Below are 22,307 nucleotides of genomic sequence, written 5' to 3'. Positions count from 1 at the left end.
CGAAGGGGAAATCATGCTTGACTAATCTTCTGGAATTTTTTGAAGATGTAACTAGGAAAATGGACAAGGGAGTGGATGTAGTGTACCTGGACTTTCAGAAAGCATTTGATAAGGTCCCACATGAAATGTAATTGGCAAAACGAATTAAGGAAAATTCCAAGACTTTTTATACGCATGTTAAAAATAAGATGGCGTCCAAGGAGAAGATAGGACTGCTCAAAGATAAGGGAGGGAATCTATGCTTGGAGTTGAAGGATGTTGGTGTAGAACTAAGCGAGTACTTTGCATCTGTATTTGCCGGGAAAAGTGACGTGGGACAGGGAGATCAGTGTGGAGAATACAAATATTCTAGGACAGTGAGATCAAGAAGCAGGTGGTGCAGAGGCTCTTGACCATTAAGATGGATAAGAATCCAGGGCCTGATGGGATCTATCGTAGATTACTGAGAGAATCGAGGAAACTAGGCCGCTGAGCCTGTCAGTGGTGGGGAAACTATGAGAGAGAATTCTTCGAGATAAGATTTACTTCCATTTGGAAGAGAATGGGCTAATTAGGGTTAGCAAGCATGGCTTTGTACGCGACAATGTCTCACTAACTTGATTGAGTATTTGAGGAGGTGACAAAGGAGATAGATGAAGGTAGGGTGGTGGATTTTGTATGTGTGGATATTAGTAAGGCTTTTGATAAGAACCCTCATGGTAGAATGATCGAGGAGATTAAGATATACAGGATTCACGATGGCATGGTCGTATGGATTCAGAACTGGCTTATTCATAGAAGGTAGAGGGTTGTGAAAGGTAGATATTCTGGCCTGAGGTCTGTGACCAGTAAAGTTCCGTATGGATCTGTGCTGGGACCTCCGCTATTTGTGATATATATATGTGTATATATATATGTGTGTGTGTGTATGGGTGTATATATGTACATGTGTGTATATATATATAATATATATGTATGTATGTGTGTGTGTATATATATGTGTGTATGTATACACAGTGCATTCAGAAAGTATTCACATTTTGTTACGTTACAACCTTATTTTAAAATGGATTAAATTCTTTTTTTTATCATCAATCTACACACAATACCCCAGAATGAAGAAGAGAGAACAGGTGTTTAGAAAATTTTGCAAAGTAATTCACAAGAAATAACTGAAATATCACATTTGCATAAGTATTCAGACCCTTTGCTCTGACACTCAAAATTGAGCTTTGGTTCATCCTGTTTCCATTAATTATCCTTGAGATGTTTCTACAACTTGATTGGTGTCCACCAGAGGTAAATTAATTTGATTGTACATGATTTGGAAAGGCACACACCTGTCTATATAAGGTTCCACAGTTGACAGTGCATGTCAGAGCAAAAACCAAGCCATGAAGATGAAGGAATTGTCCGTAGACCTCCGAGACAGGATTGTATCGAGACACAGATCTGGGGAAGGGTATAAAATAATTTCTGCAACGTTGCAGGTCCCGAAGAGCACAGTGGCCTCCGTCATTCTGAAATTGGAGAACTTTGGAACCACCAGGACTCTTCATAGAGCTGGCCGCCCGGCCAAACTGAGCAATCAGGGGAGAAGGGCCTTGGTCAGGGAGGTGACCAAGAACCCGATGGTCACTCTGACAGAGCTCCAGAGTTCCTCTGTGGAGAAAGGAGAACCTTCCAGAAGGACAACTATATCTGCAGCACTCCACCAATCAGGCCTTTATGATAGATTGGCCAGACAGAAGTCACTCCACAGTAAAAGGCACATGACAGACCGCTTGGAGTTTGCCAAAAGGCACCGTAAGGACTCTGAGACCATGAGAAACAAGATTATCTGGACTGATGAAACCAAGATTGAACTCTTTGGCCTGACCGACCTCGGAGGATCGGCCGCGAGCCCGGTGGACTCGGCCGTGAGCCCAATGGACGACATCGTCGGGAGCTCGCAGGTCACAGGTTGGTGACCTGTTCTCTGGAGCTCCCGCGACAACAGCTACGTCCGCTGGACTGGAGGGCCGCAGCTTCGGCAGCTTCGACCACCTCGGGCCGCGGAGTTGAACCGGCCCGTTCGCGGAGCTTGGATTCAGCCGCGGGACTGACATTACTTACCATCACCCGGCGGGGTCACAACATCCGAAGCCTGGATCGACTCGGCGCAGAGGGAGAATAAGAAGGGAAGAGACAAAGACTTAAGACTTTTGCCTTCCATCACAGTGAGGAGGTGCCTGGTGTACTCACTGTGGTGGATGTTAATTTGTGTTTATTGTGTGTTTTTGTCATTTTTTTACTATATGTAGGACTGCAAGGCAACAAAATTTCGTTCAGACCGCAAGGTCTGAATGACAATAAAGGCTACTTTGACTTTTGACTTTGAATGCCAAGCATCACGTATGGAGGAAACCAGGCACCGCTCATCATTGTGAAGCATGGTGGTGGCAGCATCATGCTGTGGGAATGTTTTTCAGCGGCAGGAACTGGGAGACTAGTCAGGATCGAGGGGAAGATGAACGGAGCAAAGTACAGAGAGATCCTTGATGAAAACCTGCTCCAAAGTGTTCTGGACCTCAGGCTGGGGCGGAGGTTTACCTTCCAACAGGACAATGACCCTAAGCACACAGCCAAGACAACGCAGGAGTGGCTTCGTGACAAGTCTGTGAATGTCCTTGAGTGGCCCAGCCAGAGCCTGGACTTAAACTCGATCGAACATTTCTGGAGGGACCTGAAAATAGCTGTGCATCAACGCTCCCCATCCAACCTGACAGAGCTTGAGAGGATCTGCAGAGAGGCATGGGAGAAATTACCCAAATACAGGTGTGTAAAGCTTGTAGCGTCATACCCAAGAAGACTTGAGGCTGTAATCGCTGCCAAAGCTGCCTCAACAAAGTACTGAGTAAAGGGTCTGAATACTTATGTAAATGTGATATTTCAGTTATTTCTTTTTAAATCTACTTCACAAAAATTTCTAAACACCTGTTTTTGCTTTTTTATTATGGGGTATTGTGTGTATGTTGATGATTAATAAGAATGAATTTAATCCATTTTAGAATAAGGCTGTAACGTAACAAAATGTGGAAAAAGTGAAGGGGTCTGAATACTTTCTGAATGCATTGTAAATGTCGTAGAAGAAAATATAGATGGGTTGATGAATAAGTTTGCTGTCGACACCAAATTGGAGGAGTGGCAGACAGTGAGTAATGCTGTCAGTAGATAGGGTGGAATATAGATCAGCTGCAGAGATGGCAGGTGGAGTTTAACCCGAGCAAGTGTGAGGTGTTGCACTTTGGGAAGTTGAATGTAAGGGGAGAGTATATAGTTAATGGCAAGACCCTTGACAGCATTCATGTGCTGAGAGATCCTGGAGTCCAAGTTCATAGTGCATTAAAGGTGGCAGCATAAGTGGGTAGGGTGGTAATGAAAGCGTATGATATGCTTGCCTTCATTGCTCAGGACATTGAATATAAGAGTCAGTAAGTTACGATGCAGCTCTATAGGATTTTGGTTAGGCCACATCTGGGGTGTTGCATGCAGTTCTGATCACCACATTACAGAAATGTGGAGGCTTTGGAGAGGGTGCAGAGGAGATTTACCTGAATGTTACATAGAAACATAGAAACATAGAAAATAGGTGCAGGAGTAGGCCATTCGGCCCTTCGAGCCTGCACCATCATTCAATATGATCATGGCTGATCATCCAAATCAATATCACATACCTGCCTTCTCTCCATACCCCCTGATCCCTTTAGCCACAAGGGCCACATCTAACTCCCTCTTAAATCTAGCCAATTAACTGGCCTCAACTACCTTCTGTGGCAGAGAATTCCACAGATTCATCACTCTGTGTGTTGCCTTGATTAAAGGGTTTCAGTTGCCGGGAAAGGTTGAATAGACTTGGATTATTTTCTCTGCAACATTTGGAGGTTGAGGGGAAACGATAGAAGTATATAAAATGATGAGACATAGATAGGGTAGACGGTCTGAACCTTTATCCCTGGGTGGAAATGTCCTACGCTAGAGGGCATAGGTCGATGGTGAGATGGGGGGAAGGTTTAATGGAGGTGTGCTGGGCAAGGGTATTTTGTGTATTAACCAGCATCTGCGGTTCTTTGTTTCTACCTGGTGTTAAGGTGATTCCAACTTGCGTAAAATCTGACTTATGTAAGGGTTTGCGGAGCGTAACCCTTACGTAAGTCGATGAGTGTCTGTAACTTGATCAGCTGGGAAAGTGTGCCGCGGAATGGCAAATGGAGTTCTAGTCAGAGAAGAGTGAAATGTTGAATGTTTGGAAGTCAAAACAGGCAGGAACTTCACAATGAACAGTAGGGCTCCTAGAAGTGTTGTAAAGCAGTTGAATCTAGGTATCACCGGTAGGTAGGGTGGTCGAAGGCTTTTGGCTTGTTGACCACCTTCAGTCAGAAAATTGAATACAGTAGGTACACAAAATTGCTGGAGGAACTCAGCGGGTGCAGCAGCATATATGGAGCGAAGGAAATAGGCGACGTTTCGGGCCGAAACCCTTCTTCAGATTGAATACAGTAGTTGGGATGTTATGTTACAGTTGTCCAGGATGTTAGCAAGGTCACACTTGGAGTATTGTATTCAGATTTTTGACACCATGCTATAGGAATGAGTCATTAAGCTGAAATGAGTTTTGAGAAGGTTTACATGGATGTTGCCTGAGCTATAGGTAGACTTTGGGCAGACAATAGACAATAGGTGCAGGAGTAGGCCATTTGGCCCGTCGAGCCAGCACCGCCATTCAATGTGATCATGGCTGATCATCCGAAATCAGTACCCTGTTCCTGCCTTCTCCCCATATCCCATGACTCCGCTATTTTTAAGAGCCCTATCTAGCTCTCACATGAAAGCATCCAGAGAACCTGCCTCCACCGCCCTCTTAAGTTTGTATACTAATCTCTTATGTGGGACCTTGTCTAAAGCCTTCTGAAAGTCCAGATATAACACATCCACTGGTTCTCCCTTATCCACTCTACTAGTTACATCCTCGAAAAATTCTATAAGATTCGTCAGACATGATTTACCTTTCATAAATCCATGCTGACTTTGTCCAATGAATTCACCACTTTCCAAATGTGCTGCTATCCCATCTTTAATAACTGACTCCAGAATTTTCCCCACCACCGATGTTGGACTAACTGGTCTGTAATTCCCCATTTTCTCTCTCCCTCCCTTTTTAAAAAGTGGGGTTACATTAGCTACCCTCCAGTCCTCAGGAACTACTCCAGAATCTAAAAAGTTTTGAAAAATTATCACTAATGCATCCACTATTTCTGCGGCTACTTCCTTAAGTACTCTGGGATGTAACTTATCTGGCCCTGGGGATTTATCGGCCTTTAATCCATTCAATTTACCTAACACCACTTCCCGGCTAACCTGGATTTCACTCAGTTCCTCCATCTCACTTAACCCCCGGTCCCTTGCTATTTCCGGCAGATTATTTATGTCTTCCGTAGTGAAGACAGAACCAAAGTAGCTATTCAATTGGTCTGCCATGTCCTTGTTCCCCATGATCAATTCGCCTGTTTCTGACTGCAAGGGACCTACATTTGTGTTAACTAATCTTTTCCTCTTCACATATCTATAAAAACTTTTGCAGTCAGTTTTTATGTTCCCTGCCAGTTTTCTTTCATAATCTATTTTCCCTTTCCTAATTAAGCCTTTTGTCCTCCTCTGCTGGACTCTGAATTTCTCCCAGTCCTCTGGTCGGCTGCTTGTTCTGGCTAATTTGTACGCTTCATCTTTTGTTTTGATACTATCCCTGATTTCCCTTGTTATCCACGGATGCACTACCTTCCCTGATTTATTATTTTGCCAAACTGGGATGAACACTTGTTGTAGTTCATCCATGCAGTTTTTAAATGCCTTCCATTGCATATCCACCGTCAACCCTTTAAGAATCATTTGCCAGTCTATCTTGGCCAATTCACGTCTCATACCCTCAAAGTCACCTTTCTTTAAGTTCAGGACCCTTGTTTCTGAATTAACAATGTCACTCTCCATCTTAATGAAGAACTCAACCATATTATGGTCACTCTTGCCCAAGGGGCCACGCACAACAAGACTGCTAACTAACCCTTCCTCATTACTCAATACCCAGTCTAGAATAGCCTGCTCTCTCGTTGGTTCTTCTACATGTTGGTTTAGAAAACTATCCCGCATACATTCCAAGAAATCCTCTTCCTCAGCACCCCTGCCAATTTGATTCACCCAATCTATATGTAGATTGAAGTCACCCATTATAATTGTTTTACCTTTGTTGCACGCGTTTCTAATTTCTTGTTTGATGCCATCCCCAACTCCACTACTACTGTTAGGTGGCCGGTACACCACTCCCACTGTACTTACCCCTTTCCCATCCATCCTGCACTTCTCCTCCATCCATCCTGTACTAATCCACGCATTCATCCCGTACTGACCCACCCTCCATTTACCCTGCACCTTCCCCTCATTCATCCTGTAGTGATTCCCCATTCATCCTGCATAGACCCTCCGATCCACACGATACTGACCCCCCCCTTTCATCCTGCGCTGATCTCCCCCCCCCCCCCCCCATCCATCCATCCTGTACTGATCCTCCCATTCAAGAAGAATGGGGGGAACAGTCTGAAGAAGGGTCTCGACCCGAAACATTGCCCATTTCCTTCGCTCCATAGATGCTGCCTCACCCGCTGAGTTTCTCCAGCACTTTTGTCTACCCCCATCCATCCCGTACTGAACCCCCCCCCCCCCCCCCCCCCCCCCCCCCCCCATCAACACCACTGACATCCCTTCGTGCTCTCCCCTCACAATTTTACCTACTCCAGCCAACACGTACTAATTCATGGTATTGGGGGTTCAGTATTGATGTGGATAGAGAACTGGCTGGCAGACAGGAAGCAAAGAGTAGGAGTAAACGGTTCCTTTTCAGAATGGCAGGCAGTGACTAGTGGGGTACCGCAAGGCTCAGTGCTGGGACCCCAGCTATTTACAATATATATTAATGATCTGGATGAGGGAATTGAATGCAACATCTCCATGTTTGCGGATGACACGAAACTGGGGGGCGGTGTTAGCTGTGAGGAGGATGCTAGGAGGTTGCAAGGTGACTTGGATAGGTTGGGTGAGTGGGCAAATGCATGGCAGATGCAGTATAATGTGGATAAATGTGAGGTTATCCACTTTGGTGGCAAAAACAGGAAAGTAGGCTATTATCTGAATGGTGGCCGATTAGGAAAAGGGGAGATGCAACGAGACCTGGGTGTCATGGTACACCAGTCATTGAAAGTAGGCATGCAGGTGCAGCAGGCAGTGAAGAAAGCAAATGGTATGTTAGCATTCATAGCAAAGGGATTAGAGTATAAGAGCAGGGAGGTTCTACTGCAGTTGTACAGGGTCTTGGTGAGACCACACCTGGAGTATTGCGTACAGTTTTGGTCTCCTAATCTGAGGAAAGACATTCTTGCCATAGAGGGAGTACAGAGAAGGTTCACCAGACTGATTCCTGGGATGGCAGGACTTTCATATGAAGAAAGACTGGATAGACTCGGCTTGTACACACTGGAATTCAAAAGATTGAGGGGGGGATCTTATAGAAACTTACAAAATTCTTAAGGGGTTGGACAGGCTAGATGCAGGAAGATTATTCCCGATGTTGGGGAAGTCCAGAACTAGGGGTCACAGTTTAAGGATAAGAGGGAAGTCTTTTAGAACCGAGATGAGAAAATCATTTTTTACACAGAGAGTGGTGAATCTGTGGAATTCTCTGCCACAGAAGGTAGTTGAGGCCAGTTCATTGGCTATATGTAAGAGGGAGTTAGATGTGGCCCTTGTGGCTAAAGGGATCAGGGGGTATGGAGAGAAGGCAGGGATGGGATACTGAGTTGGATGATCAGCCATGATCATATTGAATGGCGGTGCAGGCTCGAAGGGCCGAATGGCCTACTCCTGCACCTATTTTCTATGTTTCTACAGGATGAATTGGGGGACCAGTGTAGGATGGATGGGGGGGGGGGGGTGGCAGAAGAATCAGTGCGAGGTGGATAGGATGATCAGCGCAGGATGAATAGATTGGGGGGGGGGGAGCACAGGGGATGTCTGTGAGGACTGAATAGAGGCGGGATGCGCCTCTTGAGGAAACACCTTGATCAGAATAATCTGTGGGGATTGCGGACAACACAGATCCTGTGGGCTGGGAGTCAGTGTACTGCCTCTGAAATAAAAAACAGGTTTTGAAGTTTTCACGCAACACTGAGCATCATAAGCTGCAATCAGCTTTGAACAAAAATGTCCAAGCATCAATCTTCTTTGCAAGAAGGGCTTCACCCACTGACACCTCTTCTTCTGCTTCCTCATCACCCTTGTGCTTTCCCTTCTGCCTTTCTTGAAAGGCTGATGAAGCAAAAGGGCTGCTGCTGACAGCAGTAGATGTACTTTTAGTAACATCCACCTAACTTGTTCCTTCCCTGCTCTCATGGTTCAGAATGATTAAAAAAAAACAAAAAAACCTGGGAGGCTTTTATTGTAAGAAAAATAAACTTTTCTCTGCTAACAGAACTGCAACTATGATTGAGCACGCCCAGGAGTGACAGAGGTCACATGCTTATGTTAATATTAACCTTTTTTTCACCCAGTTTTATTCCACCAGGGAGGTCTTACTTTCCACTACCTGCAACCTCCGGTAACCACCTACAACTAGCATCGCAACCGGCTTCGACTAAAAAATTACCGGTTTTTAAAACGGCAACCTATTTTTAGTCGAGGCCAGTTTTTAATTTTTTGAAATAATCGCCGGATCATAGAAGAAGCTCGACTATGCGGAAACCACTTTCGACCACTAGGGAGAGTGACAAAAACCTCACGGAAACCTTGGGTGGGGCGCAAGATCTCCAGAGGTTTCCGTTCAGGTTTCCTAAGTGGGATAGGGGCTTATGCTCTAGGTTATAGCTAACTGTACGCCAAAGGATGCTATCAAGAACCTTGTGCTGTACGTCAAAGGATGTCTAAAGGTCCTTTCGCTGTACAGTTATCTTAACCCGTCATACTGGAGCTTCCTCATCTTGAACCAGGACTTGCACAATAAGTGGTAGGGTCTTGGAGCGAGTGTTGTAGTTCAGAGGGATCTAGGGGTGCGTACATTGTACGTGAAGCAGGTCAAGAGGGTGGTGACGAAGGCATTGGGCATGGTATTGAGCACATGAGTTGGGGTGTCTTGTAAAAACGATACCAGTTATCGGTGAGATTGCATTGGGAGTATTGTGTGCAGTCTGGTATCACAATTATAGGAAGAATGACATTACGCAAGAAAGAGCACAAAAAAGATTAATCAGGATGTTAATGAGGCTAATGGACGAGTTATAAAGAGAGGCTGGAGTGGCTTTAACTCTATCCATGGAGCTCAGGAGGTGAGGGATAACCTTATATAAGTGTATGAAGTCATCAGGGGCTTAGTCATCAGTTTCTTTCCCAGTGTAGGGGTGTCTAAAGCTAGGGGACATAGATTTACGATGAGAGGTGAAAGATTTAAAAGGGACCTGGACAACCTTCTCACATGGGGTGGTGGGTATGCAGACCTAGTGTTAAGGAAGCTTCAGAGTTTCACTAGTTGCAATGTTTAAAAGCAATTTAGATAGGCACATGGATAGGAAAGGTTTAGGGGGTTAAATGCAGGTAATTGGGAAAAGCTCATATAATATTTTTATCGCCAGGCATGATTTGGGCCAAAGGGTCTGTTTCTGTCCTGTTTAAATTAATGAATTTATGAATCTACATAAAGTCTTTCTGATCATGAGGTACACAGAGATAGATTACGTTTCCTGCTGAATCCGACTAGGCCTGTGGGAAGCTCATATCTATTTCACCAGCAGAAACATTAAAGGCCACATCTGCTGCTCTGCTTTAATTCCTTTAATTCACTATTCATCGTTATTAAGTCTGTTATAAACCGCATTAATTCCTGTCACTAAATTGTTAAACTTCTCTTTCTTTCCTGTTTGTGGGCTTTGACATGATCACAGTAGTGGGTGAAGTATTCCTGTCTTTCCACTTCATGAAAATGACTGTCCAAATATTTGAATTCTCCCCCCCTCTCCAACCCCTCATGAATCCTTCACATGATTCCAAATATCTTGCACACCTTTCTTTCACCTCCTGTCAATGTCATCCAGTTCCTTTCCCCGCCTCCATTTAACCATTGCCCCCCCCCCCCCCCCCACGTTCCCTTTGTACTCCATCCCTCCCTCTCGTATCAGATTCCACCAATTGCTCCCATTCGTTCAACAATATTTCTGCCGTTTGTCATCAGGTTACCTCAGCTACAATGCACTTTTGGAATTTTGGCTTGGATTAGACATTGGCCCTCAATGGGTAAAAGTCCCTTAGAAGCTATTTTGTTGGATGCCTGAAAAGTTATCTGGGTATATTCATTTATTGCAGAAAATTCTATGTTCATTGCCTTGGATCAATCGTGATATTCTTAGAAGTTAAAACATAAAACAATCACTCTTTCTATCTGAAGCTCTAAATTTATGGCATACTGTTAGAGTATTAAAGGGATCAGAATTGTATTGCAAACGTGATATAGATAGTTGAATGTTTTAATTAGATACAGGGTAATTTTGAATAAATCACCCAGTATTTTGCCTTGAAGGACACGAGCATTGTTGGAATATTTATTGACTTACTGTGTTTTCGTTTGTCTGGTGAAGGGGGTGTTGTAAAACAGAGTTGAAGAAGAAAAGTTAGGAGGACAGTCCATTAATCTGTTGCAGAAATGCAAACATTGTATTAGCTTTAGCTGTGTCAGTTTAGAATTACTCTCTGGAATACCTCAATACATAGGATCATCTGAGTGATGAATTGCCTCTTCTACACCCAATCTCTGTCATTAAGTCTGCATGGCAGAGCTGCTGCCTCACAACGCCAGAGACCCGGGTTCGATCCTGACCTTTGATGCTCTCTGTGTGGAGTTTGCAAGTGACCCTGTGACTGCGTGGGTTTTGTCCAGGTGCTCCTATTTCCTCCCACATCCTAAAGATATGTGGGTTTGCAGGTTAATTAACCTCTGTAAATTGCCCCTTGTGTGTAGGACACAAAAGCGGGATTACATAGGACTTGTGTGAATGGGTAATTATTGTTAATTATTATGTGAGAGTGGTCTAATGGCCTATTTCCATGCTGCATTACTAAACTAAGGCAAGTGTTTCTATGTACGACAGGATATGTTTTTGTGATCAAATTGATACTCAGTTCTGAACACCAACCATGCTACCTCTGAACCTATTTAGCAATAGACTGAGATTGCTTTGATTGTTCTGTGTATCTGTGAGGGTAGGCAATTCTGCTTGTAGGCAATGAGCTTGAACTGGGCTATGGAAGAGTATATTGTGGTGAGGACTGATGGTTGGTATGGAATGTGCTGAAAAAATAGGTATGACAGCGAGTGAGGAAGATAAGTGAGGAGTGGGTCCGAATTGCACTTATTTTAATGCAAGTGGCCTGACGGGTGAGAGGGATGAATTCGGGGCATGGATAGGTATGTGCGACTGGGATGTTGTAGCCATTACGGAATCCGCTTAAGAGGGACAGGACTGGCAGCTTAATGTTCCGGGGTGCAGGCGCTACAGGAGAGATAGTGGTAGGGGTAAAAGAGGAGGCAGTGTTGCCTTATTGATTAAGGAGAATGTCATGGCAATAACCCAAGATGACATGACTGAAGGTTCATCTGGCGAGTCTGTAAAGGTGGAGCTAAACAAATAAAAAAAGATGATCACCTTGTTGGGAGTGTAATACAGGTCCCCAAATAGTCAGTGGGAATTGGAGGAGCAAATATGCCAAGAGATTGCAGGCAGCTGTAAGGTTAATAACATTGTCATTGTAGGGGATTTTAACTTTCTCTAATATAGACTGGGACTGTTATAGTGCTACGGGCTTGGACAGGGTGGAATTTGAGAAACGGGGTACTGATTGGGGATGATCAGGCATGATCACATTGAATGGCGGTGCTGGCTCGAAGGGCCGAATGGCCTACTCCTGCACCTATTGTCTATTGAGTCGCTTGCTTTTTCTTCCCACTCCAATCTTTTTATAACAGAATTGCTTTTCAGAAAATGGAGTCCCGGGGTTAGTTTTTGCACAATTTCTTCCACTTGTTGCTTAATCAAAGTCCATGAGAATTGTCTAAAATTTCTACTTCTACTTGGATCCATAAAACACATGTGCTTATTAGAAGACATAGCAAAATTATGAACACAGTAAAATCAGGCTGCCAGTTCGTTCATAGCCTTGAAAAGAACATTGAGCTGCTTTAGCCAGATAAGAGATAGAACTTGGATGCGTGACAATTTGAATGAACACTTTTGAAATAGTTTTTTTGATTTTAACAAATACTAATCTTTGAACATTGAAAGAAAAACGATTACAAAACAGGTAAAATACACATCAGGTATCCAAGAGTAGTTAGCTAAAGTGGCAAAAATCATGCAACATTAGAGACATCTCTCTATTAATTTTATATTTTCCTCCCCTTATCTGACAAAAGCCATTCTGTCTATATAAAAAAATTGTTTCTATGGGAACCAATTTGCAGAATGATGCAGAATTAGCAAGCTAGGAAATTCCCTTGGCAGATTTTGTGAAGTAGGACTGGGAGGTTTGCAAAAGTTGTCTTCTTTGTTGGAATAAGAATTAAAATGAACAAAGGGAGTAGTTCAAATGTAATGGTGGGCGGGCTAATGTTCAAAATGAGAGTGGTCTGAGCTGTGGTTGGACAGTAATCCAGATTGTGTTTGGTGACCTCCCCCATCTTCTATAGGTAGAGTCACCAATGCCAGACATAGAGTCTCGAGAAAACCTTGAGAATTTTTAGCGGTACCGGGTTTGTTCTCCGAACTCTTATCAGTGCTTTCTTTCTCTGCCTTCACCCTTATCTCCTATTCCTCTGCCCACTGAAATTCCATCTGAAGTACTTTCCATTCCTTTAATAGTTCCATCTTTATACACAATTCAATTCCTCTTTTACAAGCATAATCCATCTAACTGTTATCTTGCGTCTCCACCAACTTCTCTTCTGCCTTTCTCTCTCTCTCTCTCTCTCTCTCTCTCTCTCTCTCTCTCTCTCTCTCTCTCTCTCTCTCTCTCTCTCTCTCTTTCTCTCCACATTCCAAATGCCACCTACTGGTCAAGACACATTACTCCAATGTTTGGTCAATTTAAAATTCAATATAACACATATGCTATACCGGCAAACCACCTTCACACTTATCCAAACCTGGGCTCATAATTTCCCATGGTTTCTCAACCCGACAAATCCACGGATGTCTCAACCAAGCAACTCCGCCTCTTGTATCTCAACCCGACAACTCCTTGGATGTCTCAACAAGCCAGGCGCACACCTCGTCCCCTGTATCTCAACCCGACAAGTATAATTCACAAGTTCACTAACCTGAAGTCCCTTATCCCCTCGTTCGTCTGGATACCAGTTGGGAGCGTGATCAGACCACGGACGTGGGGCTACAGCGTTCCAGGGAGTCGGACGTCGGGGACCCGGCTCAAGGGGCCAGGGGTGTGCACAGAATCCCCCTCCGAAATCTCCGTTTCGCCATTGCCACTTACTCGCCCGTGCTGTCTATCCCAAAGTTATCCTGCCGACTACGCCAAATGTTGAAGTTCGTCAGACTTGATGAGTAGAATAATAATTCAAAGAGTCAAAGGTCTTGTTGAACAAACTTTACTAAGTCACCCGGGTGAAATAGGACACAGCCAGTAGTGCGCACCTAGATGCACACTCACAAGCTGCTACAACTCTACTGTCGATACAGAGAAATTACAAGTATCTTTATATTGATAAAACAACATTGGTCATGTGGTTAGTAGGCATAGATGAACAAAGGGCTCAGTTACAGGGCTCTCGCTTAACTTTTTTCCCCTGTTGCCAGCCGGGCAACCTTGACAGCTTTTTAGGTTGCCAAATGACAGATTAGGTGGTCATTTAAGACGGTTTGCATGAAGCGTGTGATAATGTGCTTGGATGAAGTGCGTAGTTACCAGTTGGAATTATGCTCAATGAAGCATTCACATATTATGTTCAAGAAGGAACTGCAGATGCTGGAAAATCGAAGGTAGACAAAAGTGCTGGAGAAACTCAGCAGGTGCAGCAGCATCTATGGAGCAAAGGAAATAGGCAACGTTTCAGGCCGAAACCCATCAGTCTGAAGAAGGGTTTCGGCCCGAAACGTTGCCCATTTCCTTCGCTCCATAGATGCTGCCGCATCCGCTGAGTTTCTCCAGCACTTTTGTCTACATTCACATATTATTTCTGCTTCAAATAAAGTCACAAACTAAACATATTCACCAATCAAGACATTATATATACCGCAATGACATGCAGCAAAATTATAATACAATATCTCAACTCTTTTTACATATTGCAATTGATGCAAGCATGTTTTCTGTGAAGGACCGAAAATTACCATGACATGGCCATAGCATGGGTCGTTATTGCTATTGGTACAGAAACACTCTCGCTTCCCACATAATTTATCCACAACAAAATATACAGGTTGCAAGGAAATTTCTAAAGGCATTTTATGATAATAGCTGTTAAAACCGACTATACCCATCTGACAGGTTAAACGTTACACTAACTGACAAGAGATAGCCAAAGGACATAACTGCAGCAAATGTTCTTTTGGTAATATGTTTAAAGGTGTCAAAACAAATAATAACTTTGGGAATTAAAACACATTTGATTGCATTCCGTCTTCAAACATAGTCAATGTTCGCTCTGAAGACCATGAAGCACAATAGGGTCAGGGGGTGTGTGAATCAGTGCGGGGTGGATAGATGGCGGGGGGGGGGGGGGGGGGGAGGGTTTGAGAAGGCAATCGGTGCGGAATGGATGGATTGAGGCAGGTGAATTAGTACGTGTTGGTTGGAGTATGTAAAATTGTGAGGGGAGATGTCAGTGGTGTTGAATGGGGGGATCAGTACGGGAAGGATGGGGAGGATCAGTACAGGAAGAATGGGAGTAGACAAAAATGCTGGAGAAATTCAGCGGGTGAGGCAGCATCTATGGAGCTAAGGAAATATGCAACGTTTCGGGTCGAGACCCTTCTTCAAACTGTTCCTCCCATTCTTCTTGAATGGGGGGGATCAGTACACGATGGATTGGGGGGGGGGGGGTCAGGACTGGATCGGAGGGTCTGCAGGATGAATGGGAAATCACTACAGGATGAATGAGGGGATCAGTATAGGATGAATGGGGGATCAGTACGGGATGAATGAGGGGATCAGTACAGGATGCATGAGGGGATCAGTACAGGATGAATGGGGGATCACTACAGGATGGATGGGGGGGATTGCTGCAGGGTAAATGGAGGGTGGGTCAGTACGGGATGAATGGAAGGATCAGTGCAGTATGAATGGGGGTAGAAGTGCAGGATGGATGGGGAGGGGGGTCAGTACAGGATGAATTGTGGGACCAGTGTAGGATGGATGGGGAAGGGGGGGGGGGGGGTGGCAGGAGAATCAATGCGAGGTGGGTAGGGTGATGAATAGATTGGGGGGGGGGTAGATGGGGAGGGGAGGACATGGGATGTCAGTGAGGACTGAATAGAGGAGGAGGGATTGGGGATCAGTGCGGGATGGAGAGGAAGGGTCCCAGGATAAGAGGGGTGGAGGGGGGCGTACAAGAGAGAGAGGGTGGGATGGAAGGTGCAGAGGAGGTGGGGAGGAAGGAAGGTCAGCGCTCCTGGGACAACATCGCCCAGCTGCCTTGACCGACCCTGTCCAACGCCAAAGTGCCGCCGCCTCCACGCCACCGCCTCCCTCCTCCGCCAGCCGACTGGAAGGTGCGGGGCAGAGCGGTGCAGCTGAAAGATCCTATAGCTATAGGATCTGTCGTGCAGCTGCTTCAGACGGCGGAAGGAGGCCTCCGCCTCCCCCTCCCTCTTCTCCCTCCTCCCGGCCTCGGCCTGCGGGAGGGGTTGTGAAAGTGCCGTTGGCGGATTTGCAAGCAGTGCGACAGCAGCCAAAGATCTTATAGCGGAGATCTTTGATAGCGGCCGCAAATCCGCCAACGGCACTTTAACAACCCCTCCCGCACGCCGAGGCCGGGAGGAGGGAGAGAGGGAGGTTCTTTCCGCCGGGCGGGGTGCGGGAGGAGGAGGTGATGGAGTCGCTGGCGCGGCGGCTGTTGCCGCTGTTCGTAGCCCGTCATTCGCTTTGACCCTTCGCCACCGCTCACCTAGTAATCTTTGCCCCACAATCAAAGATACTAGACGAATACAGCCGCCACCGCCGACACGAAACGTCACGTTCCTATTCTCCAGAGATGCTGCCTGACCCGCGGAGTTACTCCAGTTTTTTGTGTCTATCGGTATAAACCAGTATTTGATTGCCAAGCCGGGCAAAATGAGTCGGCATTTAGGTTGCCTGGCTGCACTTTGAGTGGTCAATGGCACCCGGGCAACCTCTAATTTCGAGCCCTGAGTTACATACAATGAGACCCTTCAAACTAATATTGAAGAGATATGGGAGTATAGAGATACATGGCCCAGCTGCATAGGCAAGAAAGCACTATTGTATTCATTGCAACCTCCAGACAGAACACTGATATGGCAAAGAAACTAGACACTCTGGTACGGCCGTTATCTCTGTTCCCTTTGGTTAGTGAAGGTCATGTTCACAAGCTTCTGCAGACTTACAGAATAGTCCATCTTTAAATATTACCAGCATTCTGTTCACAAAATGGCGGTTGCAGCTAACATGACTAAAATAAGCTAAATAAGATGGCGGGGACTGCGTTAGCTCTTACAGCCCTGTCATAGGAAAGATGTTAAGCTAGAAAAGTTGCAGAGAAGATTTGTGAGGATGTTGCCAGGGCTCATGGGCCTGAGCTATAGGGAGAGGTTGAGCAGACTAGGACTTCATTCCTTGGAGCTCAGGAGGACGAGGGATGATCTTATAGAGGTGTATAAGATCCTGAGAGGAATAGATAGGGTAAATGCACAGCCTTTTACCCAAATAAGGGGAATCTAGAGCATAGGTTTAAGGTGAGGGGAGAAAGATTTAATAGGCACTTAAGGGGCAACTTTATTACACAAAAGGTGGTGGGTATATGGAATGAGCATGTTGGTCGGCATGGGCAAGTTGGGCCGAAGGACCAGTTTCCACGCTGTATGGCACTATATTATGCTATTCCTCCAGTTTGCATGTGGTATCACTCGCAATGGTAGAGGCCCAGGACAGAAAAGTCTGTATGGAATGTTTCATTTTTTAAAGTTTAGAGATACAGCGCTGAAACAGGCCCATTGAGTCAGCACCGACCAGCGATACCCGCACATTAACACTATCCTACACACATGAGGGACAATTTACACGTGTACCAAGCCAATTAACCTACAAACCGAAGATAGACACAAAAAGCTGGAGTAACTCAGCAGGACAGGCAGCATCTCTGGAGAGAAGTTTTGGGACAAGACCATTCTTCAGACTCCTCTCTCCAGAGATACTGCCGCTGAGTTACTCCAGCTTTTTGTGTCTATTTTCAGTTTAAACCAACATCTGCAGCTCCTTTTTACACACCAACCTACAAACCTGTATGTCTTTGGAGTGTGGGAGGAAACTGAAGATCTCGGAGAAAACCCACGTATGTCACGGGGAGGACGTACAAACACCATACAGACAACACCCCTAGTCAGGATCGAACCCAGGTCTCCAGCGCTGCAAGGCAGCAACTTTATCGCTGCGCCACTGTGCCGCCCTATGGGAAGGGAGTTAAAATAGTTAGCAATCAGGAGATCAAGCCGGCATTGGCGCTTCAAGCTGATGTGCAAGTTTCCCTTGTTTTAGGCTGCAAAGGTCTGTTGGATCTCCGGGTTGCTAACCGTTATAACTCTCCTGCCCATTGCCATACTGACCTTTCTGTCCTGAGCTGCCTCCAATTACCATTCTACAAACATCCCCCTTTTCTCTTTTCCACCAGTCTTTCCTGTGCCCCACCTCGATGCACATACATTCCGTCCTCTTCCATCTATATTCCTTCCCTTAGATTTGCATCTCAAGCCTTTCTATCCTGATCTCTTTTTATTTTTCATCTCTGACATTTGTCCAACTGTCTGCCAATTTAAAACCCCTCCTCACTGTATCCCACTATCATCTGCCAGACTTTATTCTGCCCCTACCACTTCTAGTTTTCCCCCCTTCCCAGGATCCTTCTTCCACTGAAGAAGGATCCTGACCGGAAACGTTGTCTATTTTTATTTGTGTGTTGAAATTCTCTCACATTGAAGGCTTTCCTAATTGCTGTACTTGCATGTCAGCTTTCAGTGACTTGTACACAAGGACATCTAAGACCCTCTAAGTATCATTGCCCAATTTCTTTCCATTTAACAAAATACTCGTCTTTTCTGCTTTGTATACCTTTTATAAAACAGTTTTTCCACATTATATTGTGTGTGTAATGTTTTTGTCCACTCAATGTTTGTGTCCACTCAATTAGCGTGTTTACAACCCTTGAAGCCTCTCAGTATTTCCAATCTCACTCACTCCTACTCAAAGTCCCCAAAATAGGTTCGAGTCATCAGAAAACTTGTTATTTGGTGATGAGCATCTGGGGCCCAACCACAGTCCTTGTACTTCTAATTTATAGTCTGCCAACCTGACAAAGATCTGTTTATACCCACTTGTTGCTTTCTGTTTAGTACCCAAATTCTTAATTAATGTCCAATTATCCCCAAATTAATTGTCTGTTCTTATTCACAAACTTCCTGTGTGGGAAGTGGAATTCCACATGAGTATGAAGAAGGGTCCCAAACCAAAGCATCACCTATTCATGTTCTCCAGGGATGCTGCCTGACCCAGTGAGTTACTCCATGAATTTTTGTCCCCCCCCCGTATGGAACATTTGAGAAAGCGTTTGGAAAGTCCAACGCTCGATTGTTTCCACCGTTTCAATGAATCACCCGCAAACTACAGTTCATTATAAATGTCATTATAACGGACCACAGTGCGGTGGGGGTGGCTGGTATCCGTTGTTGCCGATTGTCCGCTGTAACCGAGTGAAGGGGATAAAGTTTAACCCAGCAACGTGGCGTTGAAGCCAGCGGGAATTCACAAGCTGGGACGCTGCAGAGCCCCGGACCCACGCACAGTGCACCAGGGATGGGTCCAGTTCATATGCCTCCTTCATGCTGCTCGCTCTCTCTGCCCCCGCACACCACATGACGCCAGCTCATTGGGTAACTGGCGGAACTGGGATGGCGGTGCAATGAGCCTCTGTCCACTATAACCAAAATCCCCTATATAGTCTGTTATTGCAAGGGTTTGTTGTACTACAATAGTTAGTCCCAAATTATTTTCCTTTCATAAATCCATGCTAATTGCTTTGTTCTATCGGGCTCTTTAATTTATTCTTTTTAATGATATATTCTAGCTTTCATAAATCCATGCTACTTTCAGCATCTGTACCGTTTTGAATTTATATGTGGCTAATGTGTATTGATTTTCCAACCAGCAGGTCTTCGTTTTTTTTTTCCTGTTGATAATCCCGCTTCTTGGGAAGTTGAGGCGGAGTAGAGATAACTGGGCTATTTCTCTCAGTTTATTAAACAATGTTTTTTAATTCCAGGTTTTCTGGCACCAGTTGAACAGAACATACTGGGTACATTGGCACATGATTGAGATCATTGGGGATGGATCCAGTGGGCATGTGGAAAAAGAATCGCAGGAGAAAGCTTCAACTCTTGCTGAAAATCTTAAACTTACAACAGGTGAGCAGATAGTGTGTGCACATACATCAATCCTTTGACTGGCTGAATGGGGGTCTGCCTTGCTCTGACCACAGCATCAACATTTTCTTAATTGGTACTACAACAGCATTTCAAAGACATCCGGACAAGTGCATAGATGGGAAAGCTTTTGGAGGGACATGGGCTTATACCTTCCCTTTTCTTTTGATCCAACATTTGGTTGCTCTTTAAATATCTCAACTGGTATTTCATTGGGTTTTGTTGTGATTTATTTTTATAACTCCATCAATCATTGTGCAACACAGTTATGCCTATCCAACAATTTTTCAGATTTTTTGCGGGTTCCTCATTGATCATTCTCTAAATCTAGCTTTCTCTAAATAATTGATTTCCTTCGGGATCTTAAAAAGCTGGCGCATCACAAAGATTTTATTTAAAAGTGCTTGATTCTCATACTAAAAGGATGGGATTCATTCATTTTACCCGAAGATGAGAGCATATCACATGACATGGTCTTTTGTTTTCCAGTTGCTCAGACATTTTTCCATAAGCCACCTGGTGGGTTATACTCTCTGCCTTATCTGTCCGAGGGCATTTGTGAGGATTTCTCCACTCTCAAGCGGTCAGAATGGTGGGAGGTGCTTTTCTTCATCAAGAAGTTGGAACCAAAACAGCAGCAAGAGGCCGTTGAGATCATGAAACAGAATTTGGAAGATCTGGTGAGCAGAAAGGTGTGCTAGTGGAGATTGACAATCTGTGTATACACTTACCATATCAATGTTGCTGCAATATATCACTTCCTGGTATAATGTGACAACCTGACCTTTACCAAGATGAGCAAAGTTTATTTTGACTATCGAAGCTCTCCCTCCCACTCCAAACCAAAGAATGGATACCTGCCGCTCTTATATTTTGCGATCAGGGAAGGATAAGCAAGTTGCACAGATGGGCTCATTCATCTAAGATTACTACAGCTATTTGTGATTTCTTGTATCTGATCTTTTCTGATAAGGCATTTGTCCTAAATAGAACCTTATTCGGAGTGTTTATTGGCTTTGGTAATGGCAGTCATTCTGCTTTTATTTATTTTCACGTAAATGGCTTAGTTTGACCTTATTTTCTTGAATTAATTTGACACAATCAGGATTTAACATAACATTTAATAACTAGATGGCCAGCTTCTTTTTATCTAGGCTATGCAGCTTGTGTTCTAAAACTGATTTGATGACAAAGGCGACAGAATTCACCATTTTTAAGTGGATTTTGATTTAGTTTGTGATAATCAAATAGGCTGTCATGATCAAAGAAGCAAAATTAAAATTTCTAGTTCGAAGACCCATTTTCGGAACCTTCTAATAAGGTATCTTTGACCCAAAATGTTAGCTTTGCTACTCTTTCGCAGATGCGGCCTAATCTGCTAAGTGTTTCCAGTATTCTCGGGTTTTATTTCCGATTTTGAGCATTGGCAGTTTTTGATTTTCATGAAAACGGTCAATTTAATTTTATGGCTCTTTGTTGTTTTCTCTTTCTCTGCATTCCACCACAATTTGCAGTCCTGTTACTGAGTTTGTTCAGTCTGTTTTACAGAATATTTACTTTAGCCTAATCCTGTTCTCACGCCTTTTTAAACAGAAGTTTGGCAGCAGGATAATGTTTAGAACTGTGGACATGGCTGTTTGTTTGTCTTTTCTCCCCTCTTTCCCAATACCCTCTTTGAAACAAAATGAGTGTATCTTTGGCCAGTTGTTACAAGGTCTCTGGTTGTGATCAGAATGACTCTCACTGTCTTAACTATAGATGCAATTTTTTTATTTATGAGGCTAAGATGATGAGATAGTACACAATAAGAAATGTAAGTGAATCTTAATATAAAATAATAATGTGCTTGTGAGTTTGACAAGGCCATTTGATTTATCTACAGATTTCAGAAATGGATGAGAGTGCGTTGATTCAGTTGACTGTACCAGTGGAACTAGCACAGAAGCTTCTTCATTTCTTGAATCCATATTGCCCAGCAGCCTACCGGAATGACCTTGAGAGCTCTCATGTTTATACCAAACACTACTTGAAGAGGAAAAGGCTGGATCAGGACCAGCTCTCCAGTACACTGTCAGGCTTTGAGAGTGGCTCCCAAGCTGGCATTGGTTCATCTTCTGGACCATCTGACTCTCAGTCAAAGAAAGCCAAGAAAGAAGTATCGACAGTCCTTGCAAACCCTGAACTGACTGCAAGCAAAGCCAATGTAGTTCAGCAGGTAGAGATGGGCAGAATGGAGGAACTGGAATTGCCAGATGATCTTGATGAGAAACTCAAAGGTGAGAGTGTCTACTAGAGGTGGAGGTGCAATATTAGATATTTTTCTCGAGTGCAGCATCAGAACAATTCAAGTACTGGTTCAATGGCTGGCACAGTCCACTTAAACAGCTGGAATTATGGTTTTCTTCATGTAAAAGCTGCAAATTGTGATAGGTGATTGATTAAAATTAATAATTCAATTAGGCTGTGAACCACAGAGGGTGACGGGGTGTTGGTTCAAGCTTGCAGTTCATTATTCGGGCAGTGAACTGCAGAGAGTGACCC

At 44.3% G+C, this 22,307-nt stretch overlaps 1 protein-coding gene across 6 annotated transcripts in view; it reads left to right on the top strand.

The window, feature by feature from the left end:
- The window catches only part of cul9 (cullin 9), a 153,424-nt gene that overhangs the window by 32,006 nt on the left and 99,111 nt on the right, over positions 1 to 22,307 (top strand). For 4 of the 6 annotated variants that reach the window (XR_004411993.1, XM_033020722.1, XM_033020720.1 and 1 more), the window contains exons 5-7: positions 19,607 to 19,748; positions 20,256 to 20,458; positions 21,649 to 22,042. Coding sequence is in view for 5 of the 6 variants with exons in the window: in XM_033020722.1 (XP_032876613.1) it covers positions 19,607 to 19,748; positions 20,256 to 20,458; positions 21,649 to 22,042 (739 nt within the window). In the remaining variant the exon portion in view is untranslated. The remainder of the gene's footprint in view (positions 1 to 19,606; positions 19,749 to 20,255; positions 20,459 to 21,648; positions 22,043 to 22,307) is intronic. The other 2 variants (XM_033020721.1, XM_033020723.1) reach the window with 1 other exon arrangement.

The sequence above is a fragment of the Amblyraja radiata genome, chromosome 5, assembly GCF_010909765.2.
Source record: "Amblyraja radiata isolate CabotCenter1 chromosome 5, sAmbRad1.1.pri, whole genome shotgun sequence".
Taxonomy (NCBI): Eukaryota; Metazoa; Chordata; class Chondrichthyes; order Rajiformes; family Rajidae; genus Amblyraja; species Amblyraja radiata.
Note: the sequence above shows the minus strand (reverse complement) of the source record. Positions and strands in the feature narration are given on the sequence as shown.